Source organism: Carcharodon carcharias, chromosome 17 (assembly GCF_017639515.1).
Source record: "Carcharodon carcharias isolate sCarCar2 chromosome 17, sCarCar2.pri, whole genome shotgun sequence".
Classification (NCBI taxonomy): domain Eukaryota; kingdom Metazoa; phylum Chordata; class Chondrichthyes; order Lamniformes; family Lamnidae; genus Carcharodon; species Carcharodon carcharias.
Genome location: NC_054483.1, coordinates 57,572,664 through 57,593,987, shown reverse-complemented (window position 1 = coordinate 57,593,987; position 21,324 = coordinate 57,572,664). Strand labels below are relative to the sequence as shown.

Here is a 21,324-nt window from a genome sequence, read left to right as displayed (position 1 = left end):
ATCCCTAGTTGCCCTTGAGAAGGTGGTGATGGGCTGTCTTCTTGAACCGCTGCAGTCCATGTGGTGTAGATACACCCACAGTAGTGTTAGGGAGGGAGTTCCAGGATTTTGACCCAGTGACAGTGAAGGGCGAAATGTCTCCACAGCAGGTTGGTGAGTGGCTTGGAGGGGAACTTCCAGGTGGTGGTATTGCTGTGTGTCTGCTATCCTTGTCTTCTAGATGGCTGTGGTCGTGGATTTGGAAGGTGCTATCTAAGGAGTCTTGGTGAGTTCCTGCAATGCGTCCTGAAGATGGTACATACTGCTGCCACTGTGCGTCATTGGTAGATGGAATGAATGTTTGTGGATAGGGTGCCAATTAAGTGGTCTGCTTTGTCCTGGATGGTGCCAAGCTTCTTAAGTGTTGTGGGAGCTGCACTCCAGGCAAGTGGGGAGTATTCATCACACCCCTGACTTGTGCCTTGTAAATGGTGGACAGGCTTTGCAGAGACAAGAGGTGAGTTCCTCGTTGCAGGATTCCTAGCCTCTGACCTGCTCTTGTAGCCACAGTATTTATATGACTAGTCCAGTTCAGTTTCTGGTCAATGGTAACCACCAGGGTGTTGATAGGGGGGAAGTTAGTGATGGTGATGCCATTGAACATCAAGAGGTGATGGTTGGATTCTCTCTTGTTGGAGATGGTCATTGCCTGACACTTGTGTAGTGCGAATGTTACATGCTACTTGTCAGCCCAAGCCTGGACATTGTCCAGGTTTGCTGCATTTGCACATGGACTGTTTCAGTATCTGAGGAGTTGCTAATGGTATTGAACATTGTGCAATCATCAGCGAACATCCCCACTTCTGACCTTATGATGGAAGGAAGGTCATCGATGAAGTAGCAGAAGATGGTTGCACCGAGGACACTACCGTGAGGAACTCCTGCAGTGATGTCCTGGAGCTGAGATGACTGACCCCCCACAACACAACGATCTTCCTTTGTGTTAGGTATGACTCCAACCAGTAGAGAGTTTTCTCCCTAATTCCCATTGACTCCAGTTTTGCTAAGGCACCTTGATGCCACACTTGGTCAAATGTGGCCTTGATGTCAAGGGCAGTCACTCTCACATCACCTCAGGAGTTCAGCTCTTTTGTCCATGTTTGAACCAAGGCTGTAATGAGATCAGGAGCTGAGTGGCCCTGGTGGAACCCAAACTGGGCGTCAGTGAGCAGGTTATTGCTAAGGCTAAGCAAGTGCCGCTTGATAGCACTGTTGATGACCCTTTCCATTACTTTACTGATGATCGAGAGTAGACTGATGGGGCGGTAATTGGCCAGGTTGGAATTTTCCTGTTTTTTGTGTACAGGACATACCTGGGCAATTTTCCACAAAATCGGGTAGATGCCAGTGTTGCAGCTGTACTGGAACAGCTTGGCTAGGGGTGCGGCAAGTTCTGGAGCACCAGTCTTCAGTACTATTGATTTGGTAGTAACGGTCCTCTTAAGAGGAATTAACATGGCATAAATTGGCTAAATTTTATTTACATTAAGTATTTTATCCGGTATGACATTTAAAATGGTTCCTCAATGAACCAGAATGTGATCTTTTAGTCTAAAATCCAACATCTTCAGTAGGGAGGTAGGCCATGGCCACTCAAGGAGTGGTCATGTTAGCATAAAGAAAGGGGAGAAAGAAGTAAGTTGAATTTTACATTGCTTTCTATACTCTTGAACTCAGTGCTCAACCTGTCTCCACAATTGGATCTTTCATTCACAGGCAATAGGCAGCAAGAGAAAGCACATTTAAACCAGAAGCTAAGGTGACTGAGTGCCAGGAAAAGAAATACAGTGATAGAGAAAAAGAAAAGAAAATGGAGGGAAAATGGTTAGAAAGAGAGAGTCTATTATATTAGTATTAATAAATCTATTAACAGCACTTGGTTATTCACTGGAACCCAGCTAATGCATTTCTAATTGATGCTTTTAAATACCTTTTTTATCATTTGGTGGGATTAACTGGCTCATAAATGAGAATCTCACATCAAGGATTGCCTAGAGTTGACAGGTCTGAGGACAGGGATCAATTGAAGCCCATTCTCTGTTTGGACATAGTTTTTGTTTATTATCACTATAAACATATCAGTTAATTTACAGGTTCAAGTGTAATGGATTCACTACTAATACAATGCTATGTAGTTCACTTCTTACTAAAGACATCGGCCTGGAATTTCCAGAAACTGTAATCGGAGAGCAACACTAAAATTTCATGAGATGTTTATTTGCATACGCTAACATATAAACTACTGCAATGGATGATTAATGGACAATTGCATAAACAACTGGGGCCTGAGGAAAGCACCACACATACACCCTAATCATTCTTTGATCCCCCTTTTATGCATGAAATTTGAATCCATCATTCATGTGTATTAGGAACAGCATTTTTAAGAAAATGCAATTGTGTAAGGTTTTAAATGCAAATCATTCTGCTGTCATCAAAATGCTTTCAAAGGTACAGAAACTATATTGTAGATCTCAATGAGGAGAAATCATAAAATATCAGAAACAAAACCAGAAGTATGATCGTGATTCTGTTGTGCTTAAAACTCTTGCAGCTCTTTCAGAACTGGTGGAAATTCAGGTATTTTTGCTTGAGCTGTACTTTTGTAATGTAGGGATAGAACGATGATAATCAGCAGAGGGTTTTGGTAAAGATTTTGTGGAATCAGCATAAGAGGTCAAGGATACTTGAGTGTAGCATGCACCTGGATTTTCTCAATCTTTTGTGCCAAAGATTGGTACAACATTGTACTTGCCATTCTTATGGTTCAAGATTCTGGGAAATTCTGTACCATTTTTAATGATGGCAGAGAGACCATTGTGTAATTTGTTGTTTTCGTCTTGCCTCTATTAGATGAAGTCAAGACTTGAGGCAAAATTAATATGTCCAAAAGCCTAACAATATGTATGTGATCTCTTTGTGCTTTTAATGCTTAGAATAAATGGATAAAAGAACATCATACAGAAGTGTCAAGAATTTGTAGAATTAAACATTCACCTGTTAATATTGTACACAGTGATTTAAAGGTTACTCCACTTTTCGTCAAATATAAAGGGTGATCTTTTGAAGCAAAATGTCCCATCCTGTATCTTATCTTCCCTTTTAATTGAATGTTGAATGCAGATTTTATCATTTAAAATCTGACTACAGCGAGGATAGTTGATAATGTAGCCGCAGATGCATAACTGAAAGGGCTCATTATGTTTTGAGTTATGAATGTTTCATATTTGCATATATCTTTATTTGATTTAAATTGTAATGAGGGTTGTGATAATAATGCTTCTGTAAAGTATCTTGGGACATTTAAAGATGCTATATAAATGTATGTCGCTATATGCAACCGCTTTGCTGATTCATCTTCAATGAGTTCCTTGGATCAAATGGCAAATCAAAATGCACTTTAAAGGGATGATTTCATCTGGAGCTTCTCACCTGTGACACAGATATTATGTTGGTGTCAACACCTCAGGACATTGCCACTATTTACCCAAGAGCAGACTGATTTGTTACACTGAAGGGGATAATATAAAGTATGAATCTTGTGCAACTATTTTACTGCTTTTTTTGCAAAAGGTCAAAAAAGCCAATAGAATTCTATTTTATCTTGAGATATAGAATATAAAAGCCTAGAGGGAATGACAAGCCTACATAAAACCTTAATAAGGTCTCAGAGAGCTGTGTGCAGTATTGGTTTCCACACTGCAAATAGGATATTGAGGAATTACAATGAGTACAACACAGATTCAAAATGCTGCCTGCAATGAGAAAATACAACTATAAAGAAAACTCTGAAAAAAGAGACTTTTTTTTGTTGAAGCTTTTTTCTGGTGGATCGCATTAAGCAGGATGTCCCTTCCGTTGTTCACAACGGGCAAGGTACGGACTGTACCCAACCAGCCTGTGCTTGCAAAACTCAAAACAGTATCCAACGTTGGATGTGGTTCCATGACTGGGCAGCATTTGCTAAATAATCCTTAGCATGCTAAGAATTACGCCGACAACCAATTTAAGATTGCATGTATTGGAAACTACATATATTAATAAACAGAGCCCTGGTCTTTACAGACAGAAAGAACATTACACACACTGCGTCTGTTTCAGCTAAACAAAATAAGTGACAGCCATTCACTGGCTCATTCCTCTGGGCAATGCCTTGACCAATCAGGTACAAACTGCCTGGTTTAAATAGCAAACAATGTTTGGCAGTTAACTGTCAGTCACCTTAAACTGGTGCACTCTCCATGGCAATGCATCTAGCAATCAGTGTCCACTTGCCAACCAATCAGCACTCTCTTCTCATACAGTGTAAGTATGTTGTTTCCCCGATATTTTTATTTTCTCGCGAATTGTCTTGAGGAGTGCAAGACAAAGGGCTTTGACAAAAAAGTCACTTTTTTCAGCAATACTCAAGTTCTGTAATACCAAGTGATTATTTATGAAGAAAGACTTGTAAAATTGGACCTTTATGATTAGAACAATACGGATTATTGGACATTATAGCATTGTGTTTAAAATTATGAGGAGATGGGACAGGGTGGATAGCATACTATCTCCGGTAGGTGAGGGATCAGGAATGAGGGGGCATGGATTAAAGATTAAATGTGAGAGTATTAAAATAAAAAGGCAGGAGACTTTTTTTTACACAATGTCATGGAAATGTGGAATTTGCTTTCAGGGTTCAGGTAGAAACTATGTCGATACTCAAGATTGGTTAGGTGGGCGAAAGAATAGAGTTTGAAAGGAAATAAGTTGATATGGCTGGATAACTATGGTTAGCACTGAAATTCTGGCAAGGGCTGGTTGGGCCAAATGGCCTGATTAAACTTGAAACATAACAGTAAACCATATTTCATACTCTCAAGGTTTATTGTGTTTTTAAGTAGTTTGCCAATTGTTCAATCCCAACATGTCACTGATCAGGTGGAATTGACAGGTATGATAGGGAACCCTTTGCATGTACCACTGTATAACGTTCACTGCATTTATGAGTAGAATACCCAGTTGCAGAGTAACCAACACGTTTAAGGAACTTTCTTCGTCAGACACATCTTTTGAGAAATTCTGCCTTCTAACAGAAAGAAGGAACTGGCATTTATATGACAGCAATCACATCCTCGGTCTCTGACAGCATGTCATAGCCAACAATTATATATAAATGCAATCACTGTTGTTATGTAGGGAAATGAGACCAATGACCACCTTACCTATTTTTGATGGTTATCTTTGAAGGCAAAATCTTGGTCAAAATAATTTGGTCTTTCCTTCAAATACTGCCATGGTCTTTGATGCCCATCAATATTGGCAGATAGAGACATTAGCATCCTACCTTTAAAGAAGGACTCTCCAGCAATGCAGTGCCCACTTCATAGGACACCACAGCCTAGATATGTGCTCAAGCCCCAGAGTAGGTATGAATTGATAGACTCTTGACTCAGAGGCAAGGTTGGAACAAACTGATTCAAGTAGCAGCTAGAAGGTAGATTTTGACAACAACAACTTACATTTATAGAGCAACATTGACTTAATAAAACATCCTGAATTGCTTCACAGGAGCATTATAAAGTGGCTGTTTCAATCAGTTATCATCAAGAAGAATAACTTGATTGTCTTATTTAATCTAAGAAATAATTCTCTAACTCAACTGAAAATCGAAACCTATTAAAGCAATCCTGCCTCAGTAGTCACACTCCATTGAACATTTAGTTTTACTCCATCGAATATCCTATCTCATCGTATATAAAAATACCAGGGTGCAGATTTCCCTTTAGTCCACAATTATGTCAGACCTTTGGTGAGGCATGACTTAAGCCCACCTCTCATGGGGCCCGTGTCTGAGTTATACCCAGGAGTTGGGATGATATAAACAACTATTTGAGCACCTAGGCCACTTCTGTGGGATTGTCAACTTTCCAGAATTGTCCTGGATTATTCAGGAATTAAAAAATAAGCTCCAGGACACTTTTACAAGCTACCTGGGAGAAATACCATTAAGGTGTTAAAAATTGCTGTGTTCGCATTTTCTTTCAACGTCTTCATTTATTGTTAGTAAAAATATTGAAGATATGAAAAATAACTCTTTGCCCAAGAATCATCGAAACCAGGAGCCTGTATGCTTTCCAACTGATTTAAGGTACTCTGAATGGATGAGTCAGCTGACCAATGGCAGACATGTTGGGGTAGGCTATTTGTTGTCAGGGGCTCATGTGTTGACAGCCTCAGGAATACGTCCAATCAGAGTTGACCAGCCTACAATTCCAGTGTTGCAGGGTTGGTGGATAGTGGGGTGGGGTTGCTGAAAGGAGGGAAATGATTGAGGTGGCACATCGCAGCATTGTCTGCTGACTGAAGCTTAGGAAAAATACATTTTTGAGAGTTGGAAATGTTTAAATTCCACTGTCTGATGAATCAAATGAGTCAATCTGCAATCAACTTCCTTAAGTGTATTTTTTTAAATAGTTTGTTGACTGTTCAACTTTGGCTCCTGGCTGATTAGATAGAGTGACAGGTGTGATGGGGAGCTCTTTGCCACAGTGGGCATTATAGACATGTCGTGAGTTGAACACAGTTATCAATAGCTGAACCTTTCCATAGTCAAAATGTTAGGCCTGAATGGATAGTGCGAGGGCCACTTTGTCTGAAGATATATTATTGGCAGAGTAAAACTGGAATATCAGGAAGTGTACCTCCAAGTAAGGAATACTGATGTCTTTGGAGTGTATTTGCTACCCTTTTGATGGATTCAAGTGCACCTTCTTTCTTTAAAAACTTGTTTTCTTTTCAGTTGTTGGTTAACAATGTTTCTCCTTTTGTTGTTTTACAGCTCTTACGAATGTAAAACTCTGGGCCATCGATCGACCATGTTTTCAGACTATAATGATGAGGACAGGACTAATCAAGCACGCAGAGTATATGGAATTTCTAAAGAGGTCTGTTATTTTTGTTGCATTTGTTTCCTCCCTGTTTGAAGCAACATTAAAAGTCATTTTCCTCCCACTCCCTGTCTAATACATAATAACGACTGCTATTAACCAGCTTGCATCTTTTGCTTGATGCCACAGTTTGTGTGTTGTTCTCCAGAAAGGCTGGCTGTTAAATCTTGCCTCTTTATTTGTTTTAATTAGGTGTCTTGCTCATTTGCTTTGGAGTTTACAGTTTGAAAATGTTTTGAAGCTCCAAGTGTATGTGTGGGTAACACAAGCGAACCGCTTTATCTGGTTATAGACATTTGGGACTGTGTGATTTATAATTCACTTATTTCTCATTATGACACTTCAAAAACACCGAACAGGCAGATAAATTGTAATATTTCCTTTTAAGATCTAATGGGCATGTAGACAGGATTGTACCATTTCATAATTTGCATACAATGATATTAATAGAAGTGATTATTTTAATTTATTTAAGAAACATTTCAATCAGAACTAATAGTTGACAAACTCTTCGCAATTAAGATATTTTTAAAAATTGACCTTTTGCAAATTTGTACAGCCAGATACATAATAGATGTTGTCATATGAAATGTCCCTGAATGAGCAACTATTCCAGAAGGACAGCAGTGATTGTGGGAAATGACAAACAATTTGGATAAGACAGCAACTTCTGACAATCAAATAATTTTATCTTCAAAATTTTGCAAGGAACAATATTTTCAAGTGTTCAATATAAAACTGCACGCCAAAATTAATCATTTTAATTCAACGCAAGAGCTGCAAAGAGTTTGCTCTTTGTTTATCTTGGCAAACTGCAATTGATTTGAATGTCAGTTGGGAAAAAAAGTAGGACTGTGGAAGAGAATGTAATGGGGTGATAAATAGGGCATGGGAATAATAGTGTAACACACAGTAATCTTTCCCTGCGGACTTTTCAAACTTTATGTTTCCTGTATAATTTAGCTTTAGTTTCCATTTTCAAGGTCCTCTTATTAATAGACATGTGAAACAAAACAAAACAAAACTTGGGGCAGAATCATCCCACATTTGCACAAGGTGTGGTAGTGGGCAAGAAATAGGACATTTGACCCGCTGGCCGCAATGGTGACTTTTCACGCTGTCCCAATCTAAAAATGCATTCCTGAGAAACACGCCATTTCGATGGCGGGCTGGCTCTCATTCGCCCACCACGCCATCATCTCACTGCTTCATCACTCCGGGCGCCATATTTAAAGTGCAGGAAACTAGCACACCTCTCAATGCTTCCAGACTGGTTTAATGATGCACCCCTTGAGCACCTTTTTGATGTAGTGGACGCCTGAGTGATGTCCTCTACTCCTGCTCTAGCTGCAGGAGGGGCCGCAACATCACCAGTCCAGCATAGGAAGGGGTGGTCAGCGCCAAAAGCAAAGACAACTTGGAAATGTGAAAGATCTTATATTTGGAAGGGTTTGAGTTTCAAAGGGGTGTGACACCAATGGGACTGAGATGAAAGGGTACAAAGGTATGTTAGAGTTACTGTGGATAGTTGGTTTTAGCTGGATAGCTGTTGAACTGTTAAGCTGGAGATAGCTGGAGTTGTCAGAGCTGTTGAAAAGTCTTGGGCTGCAGCAAGCAGTTTTATACTGAAGTTGATTCCATAGCAGAGTGGAAGAGAGTAATGGGCATGTGATACACCTTTATTGAAGCTACAGCAGCTTGCCTTGTGTGATATACGTGTTTAAGTATGAAAAATCCAGTAATAAGGGAGTGTTGCCTGGAAGGTATTTACTTGTGTGTTTGACCAGGTAGAGAGTTTCTGGGGGAATGTTTTGTAAAATTAACCTTAATTGTGTAACAGTAATCTTGAGTGCTTAAGTTTTCTTTCATTTTATTCATAAAACTCTTACTTTGAATTTTTAAAAACCCAAAAGTGATACTGTATCTCTTACTGCTGAGATCGGCACATCATCTTCTCATTATCAGGATACAAAAAAAAGGTGTGGCCCTGTAAGCCAAGTTTCCCTCTGGGATTTGGTTTGTGCAGCAATTAACACCGGCTGCGGTTGTAACACATCAGACACCATGCTGTGAGTGATGTGTCCTTTTCCGCAGTGCCCTGCCATGCACTACTTCTCCTTGCTTTTGCAGGCACATCTAGAAAACAGCCAACGGAGTCCACAATCCAGAGCCTCCAATCAAGCCCTGAAGAAACCTCTGAAGAGGAATCTGAAAGCAACTTCATTGAAGTCCTGTCACAGCGCTCACCCACACCCTGCACCATCTCAGTGACACACACCTCAGTGTGACTTTGCTTAAAAGTAGCCTTGAGGTCATTATCTGGTGAGCATATGGCACTGTCTGATTCACAGCAGGCGGCAGCAGGGACTTCCCAGGTCTCCAGCACTCGGAGAGCTAACAGTTCAGCAGGAGGTACACCGATATTGTGTGTGGGGTGGTACGGTAACTCTGCAAAAAACATGAGACTATTGTTGCTAAAGATTCACCTGATAGTTTTTTCATGCCAGATTTAAAAATGTAGATAGCTCTCTTGGCTAAGCCATTCGATACTGATCGGTAGGGCGCTGTCTTTGTGTATTTTATACCGTTGAGATTTGGTGAAGTTTTGAAACTCGGTACTCGTGAACACTGCCCAATAACCGGACACGATTCATTCAGGCAAACCATCAGTTGCAAAACAGTGCCACAGCTTTTCGACGGCCATCATCGATGGTGGTCTCTTCACCTCAAAAAATCTGCTGAGTTCGAGTCAGATGATGTGCCTTCGGACTCGATCGTGTCACAGTTGCTGGAGCTGCAAAGGTAAGCTCGAGAAGATCAAGAAGGGATGTCCGCTGCACTCCTCAGATTGCAAGGCATGATTGAGGAGTCCATCCACCTTCAGTCTGAAGTGATAGCACCAGCATGCCAATGCACCGAGGTCAACACTGGTAGGATGGCGGCCACCATGGAGACCTTGGTCTAGGTCATCGGCCCTGCACTGCTGCGTAGGCTGAACTCCACCGCTGATGCTGTTGTTGGCCTCCAACAGTGGGTACATGAGAGGGGTGTGGGGCAGCTCGATCTCACTGCAGCTACCCCTTGTCATCAAGAAGTCAGCCTGGGGCCCTTGGGAATGACAGGGAGGAGGATCAGCAGGTGCACACCCTGGGGCCATCCACCCAGATGACTCTGGGAACGTCCAGCCCATCCGAATCCTCTCTTCCTGTGACCCCAGCAGCTCCAGCTCCACAGGCCTAGGAGGGTGCCACTGCCCCACAGCAAGACCCCAAAAGCAGGCTGGGGCCCTCCAAGTCTTGGTCCTCCAGAGGACGCCCACAAAGGTCAGACAGACAGGTCATAGCAGTCAGCAGGCTGCCTCCACCTCCACTGTGGATGTCGGGGGAAACCAAGATGTAGCGACAGGGTTAGGAAGGTTAAGAAGATGTAGTTGCAAAGCCTAGGCATGGGTGTTAACCACTTGTACATAATAAACCACTTGTTCACTGCAGTAAATAAATTCCCAAGAATGTCTCCCTGCTCATGGCTCCTTGTTATGATGAGCAGTGTTCGTGTCGTTTGGATGTTAAACCTTGATTCCTGCACAAGATAAAGGCAGGTGTCTCAGTCCAGGGCCCCTTCCCTGTGCTTTGCGAAACCTTCTGACCAAAGTGATGGTCTGGCCTCACACTCTCTGGACACATAACTGAGACTTGCACCTCGATTATACTTATCATTGCTGCCAGAATGTCATCGGCAAGTGCCGCAGAGTACTGTTATTTTCTCTATGTGCTCCCAACACCTTTAAGGTGGGGTTGGCCCCCATCCCTTCAGCATCTGCGACCAGTGATGCTGTGTTCCTGAAGTGCTCAGGTGCTGAAGGCAGACAAAGGATCAGGTGCTTTTAAAGTTTCACAGCTGTGTCTCTATGATATGACCCTGATCACAGAGCGCAAGCGAGCTGCCCTTGGCTAGACAGGAGTCAGACTTTCACAGAGGCAATGTAAAGATCTATGGAGTGTGTCCTCACTGCATGTCATCACCGTCTTCCTGGAATTGAGGACTATTAGGGCCTCCACTGCGTCTCCATGACAGCGACCTTTTCACAGAGGGTATGTGCATTGCATCAGCCAGATTGGAGTCAAATGTTCACAGGTGCAGTGTGAGGATCTTATAGTGTCTCCTCACTACATGTCGTCGTCATCATCCTCCACAAATCTAGCATCTATGAGGGCCCTCCGAGTGCACCTTCCTCATCTGGCCAGTACAGCGGCCTAATTGCCATCATTGTCCTCTTCGAGGACCTCTTCACTCTCGTCCCTGTCGACGTCCTCCTCACTGAAGGAGATCTCCAGCTCTTCCATCTCCTCCTCAGCCAGCTCCTCTCCCCGTTGCAGCGCCAGGTTGTAAAGGGTACAGTAGGCAACGACAATGCGTGACACCCTCTGCGGGCTGTATTGCAGGGCTCCACCAGACCGGCCCAGGCACCGGAACCTCATTTTCACCATCCCAATGGTCTGCTCCACCAAGGTGCGAGTTGCAGCATGAGTCTCATGGTACTTTCCCTCTGCTGCAGCCTGAGCTCGCTGCACGGGTGGCAGGTTCCCAAAGGCGGGAATTGAGGCGGATGGAGCCAGAATTTTCCATTGCTGGCTGGTTTGCCAGCATGGTCCCACAAGCATCAGGCAGCCAACTGAGGTCAATAAGGCATTAAAGCACCCCCTCCCGTGCAAGTTGGAATTTTCGAGCTTGCATGTCAGCGAGAGGAGGCAGCCTCCTGGCAGCAGACAAATGTGCCAGTGCTCCTGAAGCATTTTAGGGCCCCCCTCCCCCACTGCTGAAGCAGGACAAAGACTACAGCTGTGGCCATGGGCCACCCTGAGCAGGGGTTTCCCTTTCACAAAAGGCAGTCTAGTAGCTGTGGCCATTGTTATTCCTAAAGTTTTTAAAAGTGCTAACAGGACCCCTCCATCTTGAGACATCCAGTCTCTCCCTTACCTGAATCAGTAGGCTGTAGCTCTTCCTGGTGTCCCTGACACAATTTTATCCCTCATTCGACATCACTTAAAAAAATCATCTGGTCATGGTCACATTTCTGTTTGTGGGATCTTGCTGAGCACAAATTGACTGCCATGTTGAGTACATTAGAATAGTGGTTGCACTTTGCCAGAATTTCACCTGCTAGAAGGTGCTTTGGGATGTTGCCAGTTGTAAAAAGGCTTTATATAAAGGCAATTACCTCTTTCTTTCATTTTCTTCTTTCATTAACATTCCTCTTCCAGTCCAATTTGCTTCAAAGCATGGGCGAGAATGTTTCTCTCACAGAGTGGTTCAATCAGTCACAACAAATAGTGTTTATACAGCACCTTGAAACATCCAAGGCGTTTCACTAGAGTATTCGTGAACAACATTTTACAGAGTCACATGAAGAGATATTAGGTCAGAGGTCAAAAAGCTTGGCCAAAGAGGTAGGTTTTAAGAAGCATCTTAAAGGGAACAAAGAATTTTCTGAATTCTAGAAATAATTATGTTTGTTAGCCTGGACTTCAATTACACAATATCTACAATAGACCCCATAGTTATAAATTAAGTCTTTAGGGTGGTCTTCGAATTCACGTTGAGCGGCATAGTTCAACAGGTTGTGTGAGGCTTCTTCTGGATTTTCCGGAACTGTACTAACGGGTAGCTCCTTTGGTACAGATAATTCATTATCATTAACTTCCACAGGGTTGTCCTTGATGTTTATTACAGGTTGACCAGAATCTCGGTACGCACAGGTTCACCAATACTCGGTGGTAACACTGATTACGGAAGTGCCTCTCGACCCCTCAAGTGATCAACATGCTTCCGAATGATTCGTCCTGCTATTCTTACTTGATGCGAAAGAGGTCTCAGAGACCACCCTTCTGGGAATCCACCTAGGACAGCCACCGAAGTTTTTCATGTACACATTTTAATTAGTCGAGAACTTCCTAGCTCTACTGTGAGAACCATGACTTGTCTTCTGGTTGCAATGACTTGACTCTACCCTCCCCTAGTTTGGAAACACAAGACTTAAACTCGTCCTGAGATGACGTTTCACTAACAGTTCAGCAGGAGGTACACCTATTGTTGTGTGTGGGGTGGTCTGGTAACTCAGCAAAAAACATGAAAATCTTGTTGGTAAAGATTCACCTGATAGGTTTCTCATGCCAGATTTAAAAGTTTAGACAGCTCTCTTGGCTAAGCCGTTCAATACTGATTGGTAGGGCGCTGTCTTTGTGTATTTTATACCGTTGAGAGTGGTGAAGTTTTGAAACTCGGTACTCGTGAACACTGCCCAATAACCGGACATGATTCATTCAGGCAAACCATCAGTTGCAAAACAGTGCCACAGCTTTTCGACGGCCATCATCGATGGCGGTCTCTTCACCTCAAAAATTTCTGTCCACTTAGAGTGTGCATCAATTACGAGGAGCAACATCGTACCCATAAATGGTCCTACATAATCGAATGGTCCAGGCCATTCCCAAGGGTGTAGTGGAGCTGCAGCTGGCAGGCTTTGCTGCAACTGGCACTGTTGGCAGTGCCTTACCAGGTTTTCAATTCCAGGCCACCATACTAGTGGGGGTGGGGGGGCATAAAAGATTTAAAAATAGTGGAAATAGGTGGGAAGAGAAAAATCTATATAAATTATTGGAAAAAACAAAAGGAAGGGGGAAGAAACAGAACGGGTGTGGTGATGGAAGAGGGTGTGGTCTCCTCTACATTGGAGAGACCAAATGTAAACTGGGTGACCGCTTTGCAGAACACCTGCGGTCTGTCCACAAGAATGACCCAAACCTCCCTGTCGCTTGCCATTTTAGCACTCCACCCTGCTCTCTTGCCCACATGTCTGTCCTTGGCTTGCTGCATTGTTCCAGTGAAGCCCAACACAAACTGGAGGAACAGCACCTCATCTTCCGACTAGGCACTTTACAGCCTTCCGGACTGAATATTGAATTCAACAACTTTAGATCTTGAACTCCCTCCTCCATCCCCACCCCCTTTCTGTTTCTTTCCCCCTTCCTTTTGTTTCTTCCAATAATTTATATAGATTTTTCTTTTCCCACCTATTTCCATTATTTTTAAATCTTTTATGCCCCCACATCCCCACTAGAGCTATACCTTGAGTGCCCTACCATCCATTCTTAATTAGCACATTCGTTTAGATAATATCACCAACTTCAACATCTCGGTGTTCTTTTGTTCTTTTGTCTGTGACATCTTTTGATTATCTGCTCCTATCACTGCTTGCTTGTCCCCCTACAACCACACCACCCCCCTCCACTTCTCCCCCCCCACATTAAACCAGCTTATATTTCCCCCCTCTCCTTGGACTCACCCAGTTCTGCTGAAGGGTCATGAGGACTCGAAACGTCAACTCTTTTCTTCTTGGCTGATGCTGCCAGACCTGCTGAGTTTTTCCAGGTAATTCTGTTTTGTTTTGGATTTCCAGCATCCGCAGTTTTTTGTTTTTACCACCATACATTACTCCTGGCTGGCATTTTCATTTTCGAGATACCAGGCTGGCCACCGTTCTAGTTCCATCAGGAATAGCTCCATGCTCGGCACAGGAACGACCACACACTTCATCAGGACTAACTCTGTGCTCAGCACCGGAACGACCACTCGTGCTCCCCATAGCACAATACTATCTTGACAACTAAGTTCATGATTACAAATGGAGTATAGTTTCATGCCCTCTGAAACTGCCTCATTTCCCCATCCCGTAAGAATTTTATCTCGCACTCTGGATAACAGCAGAACCCAACTGGTCCAGGTTTTGATTTGTTTTACACAACCTGGGTAGCGTATCCAAAAAGTCTAAGGCCAAGATAATTTTTTGAGGAATAGGCGTACATGTTATACTTTCTCTCAAGGGCAGACGACTTGGGACATCCGGATTTACAATATGTACCCCTGCTTGGTGTTTGAAGTTGTATTCATGTGCGGCCACCATCAATGTCTACCTCTGAATCCTCGCAGACGCTATTGATGGAATTGCCTTGTCCTCCTTAAAAAGGCCCAACAATGTCTTGTGGTCTGAAACAATAGTGAAATGTCTCCCATGTGGATATTGATGGAACCTTATGACGCCAAAAACTATTGATAGGCCCTCTTTTTCGATTTGCAAATAGCCTTTTTCAGCTACTGATAGTGTTCTTGAAACATATTCTATTGGCCTTTCCAAGCCGTCAGCCATTTCATAGGACAACACTGCCCCAACACCATATGGAGAGACGTCACATGTCAGCATTTCTTCAATGAATCGAAGTGTACAAGTAGGCTTGAAGACTGCAGCGATTGCTTCACCTTGCTGAAAGCCATTCCCTGACGAGTTCCTCAAGAACAGCGGTGGTGTTTCTTTAGTAGGGCGTGTAAGGGGGTCAACATAGTGGTTAGATTTGGCAAAATCCACCCATAATAATTGACTATTCCTAGAAACAATTTAAGTTCAGACACGATCGTGGGGAAGGTGTTTTTTTTAACAGTCCTGACTTTCTCCTCGACAGGGTGTAACCCTGGAGCGTTGATCCTGTGTCCCAGACAAGTCACCTCTATGGCTTGAAAAGTGCACTTTTCTTTCTTGAGGCAGCCTCCAGCCCCCTGAAACCTTTTCAGCACCTCTTCTAAACTTGCCAGATGTTCGGCCTCTGTGGCCCCAGTGATGAGTATATCATTGAGGTGTACAACAGCCTGTGGCAACCCCTGTAGTTGGCTCTCCAAAGTACATTGGAATGTTACACAAGCCAACGAGACACCAAAACGCAGGTGCATTTACTGAAAATGCGCTTTGCGGGTGTTTATCGTGACATATTCTCGGGAACCGTTATCCAACTCAAGCTGTTGATAAGCGTGACTCGTGTCCAGCCTTGTATATGACTGGTTCCTCGCTAGTTTTGCATAAAGATCTTGGCTCCATGGAAGGGGATAGCTGTCCAGCTTTGCAGCCTGATTGTCGGTTTGTTTGTAATCACCGCAAACGCGGTAGTCTTGTCGGGCTTCAAAACAGGAACGACGCGTGCAGCCCATTCCGAAAACTGAACCAGCTGGATAACACACAGTCCTTCTAACCTCTTTAGTTCAGCATCCACCTTCTCACACAGAGCATATGGTACTGGTCTAGCTCTGAAAAACTGGAGAATGGCTTCTGGATCTGCATGGAATCTGGCTTGTAAGTCCTTAATTTTGCCTAACTTGTCCTGAAAGACATTGTCATATTTTCTTAAAAATTCTGACAATCTGCCTGCCTCACCTGGAAAATGTCAGTCCAACTTAACTTTATTTTCTTGAGCCAGTCATGGCCCAGAAGGCTTGGTCCTTCACCCATTACTCTTACGATAGGTAGCTGGGCAGACTGCTGTCCATAGCTTGCAATGGTGGTGGCCTTCACCTTCACTTCTCTGGTGTATGTTTTCAGCTTGGCTGAAGTGCTCTCTAAATGTAAAGGTTGGACACCCCCTCTCAAACACTGGAATGTGTGCTCACTCATCACAGTGACATTGCATGTCATCTTCCATATTTAGGGGCCTCCCAGTTACACAGAGTGTCACGGTGATTGGGTCTGATTTAACATCCTTCAGGTTGGGAAGAGAGTAACTACCAGACTTACTGGTACCAGGGTCTTTCACACTGTATTTGTAACATCTTGTTGGATTGGCTATTCAGCTGCCTGGACCTAGCTCTGCATTGTCTCCTCAGGTGTCCTTTTTCTCCACAATAATGGCACTCAGCCTCCTTAAATCAACAAGATTCAGGAGCGTGGTTACCCCCACATAACATTGGATCTTAAGAATCACTGCCTGGCTGCCTCCACTGTACCTTCTAGTTCTGTAGCTGACTGGAAATGCTTCCCTTTTTCCAGTGGCTTCAGCCTATTTGGTGACAGGGCTCGCTGCCGATTCCCACCCTAATTGGGTTACGGCACTATTTTGTGCGCCCTGCAGTTCCAATGCATCTGCCCCCGTGTTTTCATAGTGAGTGCAATCTCCGCCGCATGTTCAAAATCACTATCAACTTCTGCTAACAACCGACATTGTGTGGCATCATTACACATGCCACAGACTAATTGATCCCGCAGCATATCACTTAGGGTCATCCCAAAATTGCAATGACCCTTAAGTAGATCCGCTAACTCACTGAATGATTTGGAGTCAGATGCGCTTTGATCAGTAAGGTTGCGGATCAGGCTGTAATTCTGACTTCCACAAATACTCAGGAGGATCGCGTCATGCTTCCCCTTATTCCTTATTTCATTCACCCGAAAGTAGAATCTAAGGCACCTGACATATTGACCCCATTCTTCTGCGGAGGAGTCGAATGGGTCTGTCCAGCCGAGAAGAGGCATCTCGGTGAGCAATATAACTTCCTATTCACACTCATCAATTAAACATGTTACTCACAGATGCAGGTAGGAGAAGGTGCCGGGATAGTTTTTCTTCATTGCCAAAATGTAGAACCACGCTCTGGGAGTCTTCTTAGTCAAACAAAACAAACTTTATTTACACAAGAGCTTCTGTGGCTGTTTGTATCTAGCCAGCCCCTCATACTTAGGAAACTCCTCCCCTAGAATTTATTCCCCCACACGCATTGGTTGAATAAATCACGTGAACCCCCACTCAGTTGAACTGATCTTAAAGTGACAGTCATCACAGTCATACTTTCCATGGACGAAGACATTATCACAGGAGCTGGCTGCAACATCTCAAAACTCATGTTTGAGATGGGCTGCTCCACACTCTGTGAGAGCATGAACCATATAATTGGAAAGCCCGCCTAGCACATTCATTATTGATGCTCCAGGATTATCCTCTGCATTGACAGCCTGAGTCATTTCCCTTTTCCTTGTCACACATCATTCAGCGGTGCCCTGTTTTCATGTCCTCTTTGTGCCATCTGTCTTTGGCTTGTCTTGTCCAATTGTCATCCATTGGGCTGGATTTACAGGGCACCATGGTTCCTGCCCCCTGCCCCCCTCTAGCTAAAAAGTGAGTGGGGAGCCTGCCCAGGGAAGAACAGTTGCCCCCTCTGCCAATTAATGGTAATAGGCTGGAGGCAGGGTTTCTGATGCTCAGGGACAGGCAGCCCTGCCTCAGAGAGCTGCCAGACAGTTGGATGGCCAGCACCTCTGTGGTCCCAGTGGTGCCAGTCAGCAGTGGTGACCACTGCTGGAACTACAGGCAGTCCCCAATGGAGATGGTCGCTGGGGCTGGATATCAAGTTAAGTGGGGGGATTTTGCTGGGGTCAGGTCAGTAGTCCGGGGTTAGGGGGGTGGGTTTGAGAAGCCAAGGGCAGTGAATAAGGGGGAAGTGTGACCTTAGGGGTGGATGCCTCCGAAGGGCACAGGGGACCTGGAAAAGAGGTTCCCCTGCCCCCCTCATCCTATACCAGACTGCGCATCTACAGCTGCCGGTCTTCCCACATGGCTTGGGCCTCCCCACTGACATTACTTGGGCATTTAAGGGCCTCCAGAGGCCCAAGGGTGGGTGAGCCACTCAACACCTGCACCGCCCGATGCAAAGTTTCACACAGGTTGGGGCAGGCGGCTAAACAGTGGAAAGGCTGCATGCTGCAGTTTACGAGCTGCCCCTCCCCAGCCATTAGACCAGGGGAGCAGGGGACTGTAAAATCCAGCCCATTGTGACAGTTGGTAGCCTCAATTTAGGATTTATTCTAAACAGTGATAACTACTGATACCGCTTGAAAGTTTAGGTTAGTTATTAAACATAAGCCTTTCTCTTAAATCCCTAGCCTGTCTGAATAGTGGAGTGGGGTTTAAATAATCCCTTGTCCTGACGTGCACTTTATTTCTAAAATTACTTAGATTGCTATACCATCAGAGCGAAATGTCTTGTCTATCAGGTAGCACATTGGTAGATGAATTCCTCAAACTATTATTAGTGGACAAATTAATCCATAATAATCTCAAAGTTGGCCATTTTGTCACTGAATCATGTTACTGCCGATGATGAGTACATGGGAAACCTCCAGCCATATCTTCTTTGGTTCACCTGTAGGCTTCTTCACATCAGTAGGGAAGAGTGCCTCCCTGCTGGCCCTTGTAACGCCAGTAGCAGATCCAAAGAGACATCGCTGAAAGAAGGTGCAGCTCTTGAATATCTGAACCTGGCACACCAATCCTTTCTGCTGCGCATCCAATTCCAAACTGCGTCAATCTGCATGCTTGGAGTGTCCCTTTGAATACTGGAGTTGAATCCACCTCGTGCAGGCCGCCATCACAATGCAAGTTGGGTAATTGTTCAGAACACTTTGAAATGATGTTGTAATATAGTAACTGGTTTAAGGAGCCTGCTAGTTTTAGCCCAGCACCTTTTCTGTTCATTATCCTGGGTCATGTATTTAATTAAAATAGGGGAAAATGTGAACATTCTTGCGGATGTAAAGGGCAAGGTCTCACTTAAGAGTGTTTGAAACACAGAAGCAAAAAAACATCTGAAATTAAAACGGTAAAGACTCAAAAATATAGTAGCAACTTGTAGCACTGCTAAAGTATCAAAATAATTGGTTAGAAAAAGCAAAACCACTGTTGCATAGAGATTCTTGCAAGTATTTTGCAAGTGGCTCCTAATAGTTGATGGTGATTTGAACATCATTCAGCAATACGCCTGGGCCCTGCATTCTGTGGATGGTTACCATTAAAACTCTGGCAGAACCACCAGCAACTGCTTTCAGCTGTCTACATTGATTTCCCTGAGAGGCTCCACTGGTCTCTCATAAAGTTCCCATGGTCTCTCAGAGCGAACCTCCCGTCTTCCAGTGAATTTCAGGGCTGCACTTCTCACTGGTAGTGTTTTTCTAGTCAAGTGTAGAGTTTATGGTTTGGGGGCAGGGACAACGCTACTCAACCAGATTTCCTAAATTGGTTTTGTGGTCTGGAATGGAAACATAGGCAGCCTGGCTTACAGTTCAGCTTTTTGGCATCTGGAATTGTTCTGACAATTTGCAGGGCTATGAGGAAAGAATAAGGAAGTGATACTAATTAATAAAAGCCAAAAACAGTGGATGCTGGAAATCAAAAACAAAAATAAAAATACCTGGAAAAACTCAGCAGGTCTGACAGCATCTGTGGAGAGGAACACGGTTAAAGTTTTGAGTCCATATGACTCTGCAACAGAACTTAAGGAAAAGTAGAAAAGAGGTGAAATATAAGCTGGTTTAAGGGGGAGGGGGGCACAGGTAGAGCTGGATAGAGGGCCAGTGATAGGTGGAGATAGCTAAAAGATGTCATAGACAAAAGGACAAAGAGGTGTTGAAGGTGGTGATATTACCTAAGGAATGTGCTAATAGGTGACATTAAGGGTCGAAAGCAGGATAAGCAAGGTACAGATAGCCCTAGTGGGGATGGGGTGGGGGGAAGGGATGGAAATAGACTAAAAGGTGGAGATAAAAAGATAAATGATACTAATTGGATAGCTCTTCCAAACAGCCGACAAGAGGCAAGATGGGCTGAATGATCTCTTCAATGATGTATAATTCTATGAATACGTATATTTTTGTTGAATGTAGATAAGTGACCTTTACCATTAGAAATTATTTTACCCATGTAGTTAAGGTTACCTCTCCATTTGCAGGGATGAGTGCAGCTCTAACAACATACAAGAAGCTTGACCATCCAAAACAAAGCAGATGGCTTGAACAGCACCCCATCCGTGCTTTAAACATTCACTCCCTCCACACTGACGCACAGTGTGCACCATCTATGAGATGCACTGTAGCAACTCGCCAAGGCTCCCTGACAGCACCTTCCAAACCCACAACCTTTGGCACTTAGCAGGACAAGAGCGGCAGATGCATGGTAATACCACCGCCTTGTACTCCAAAAGGACAAAGAGGTGTTGAAGGTGGTGATATTACCTAAGGAATGTGCTAATAGGTGACATTAAGGGTAGAAAGCAGGATGAGCAAGGTACAGATAGCCCTAGTGGGGGTGGGGTGGGGGGAAGGGATCGAAATAGACTAAAAGGTGAAGATAAGGTTTTCCCTCCACAGATGCAATTAGACCTGCTGAGTTTTTCCAGCCCTTTCTGTTTTTATTCCTTACACCCAATGTCGTTGAGATGGCTATGAGGCACATCACCCCATTGTTTGTATTTTATTACAATGAGCGGAATTTCGCACCACTGTCGCGGCAGAGATGGGACCGGAAAATGCGGCGAGGCTTTCAAAAGTCCATTGACTTTGGCGGGATTGGAAGATCCCGCTGGTAGGAGGGGTAAAATTCCACTCAACGATTCTGTTCATTTTTCTGGGCAGATATATTGTATTAAAGTCACTTCTGGGGACAAAGAAATTTCCGCCCACGTACGTTACACTAGTTCACCATTGAACTGAAGA

At 43.8% G+C, this 21,324-nt stretch overlaps 1 protein-coding gene across 2 annotated transcripts in view; it reads left to right on the top strand.

Moving 5' to 3' along the window:
* The window catches only part of prkg1b (protein kinase cGMP-dependent 1b), an 809,007-nt gene that overhangs the window by 539,489 nt on the left and 248,194 nt on the right, over positions 1–21,324 (top strand). For both annotated transcript variants that reach the window (XM_041209924.1, XM_041209923.1), the window contains exon 4: positions 6,860–6,965. In XM_041209924.1, the coding sequence (XP_041065858.1) occupies positions 6,860–6,965 (106 nt within the window). The remainder of the gene's footprint in view (positions 1–6,859; positions 6,966–21,324) is intronic.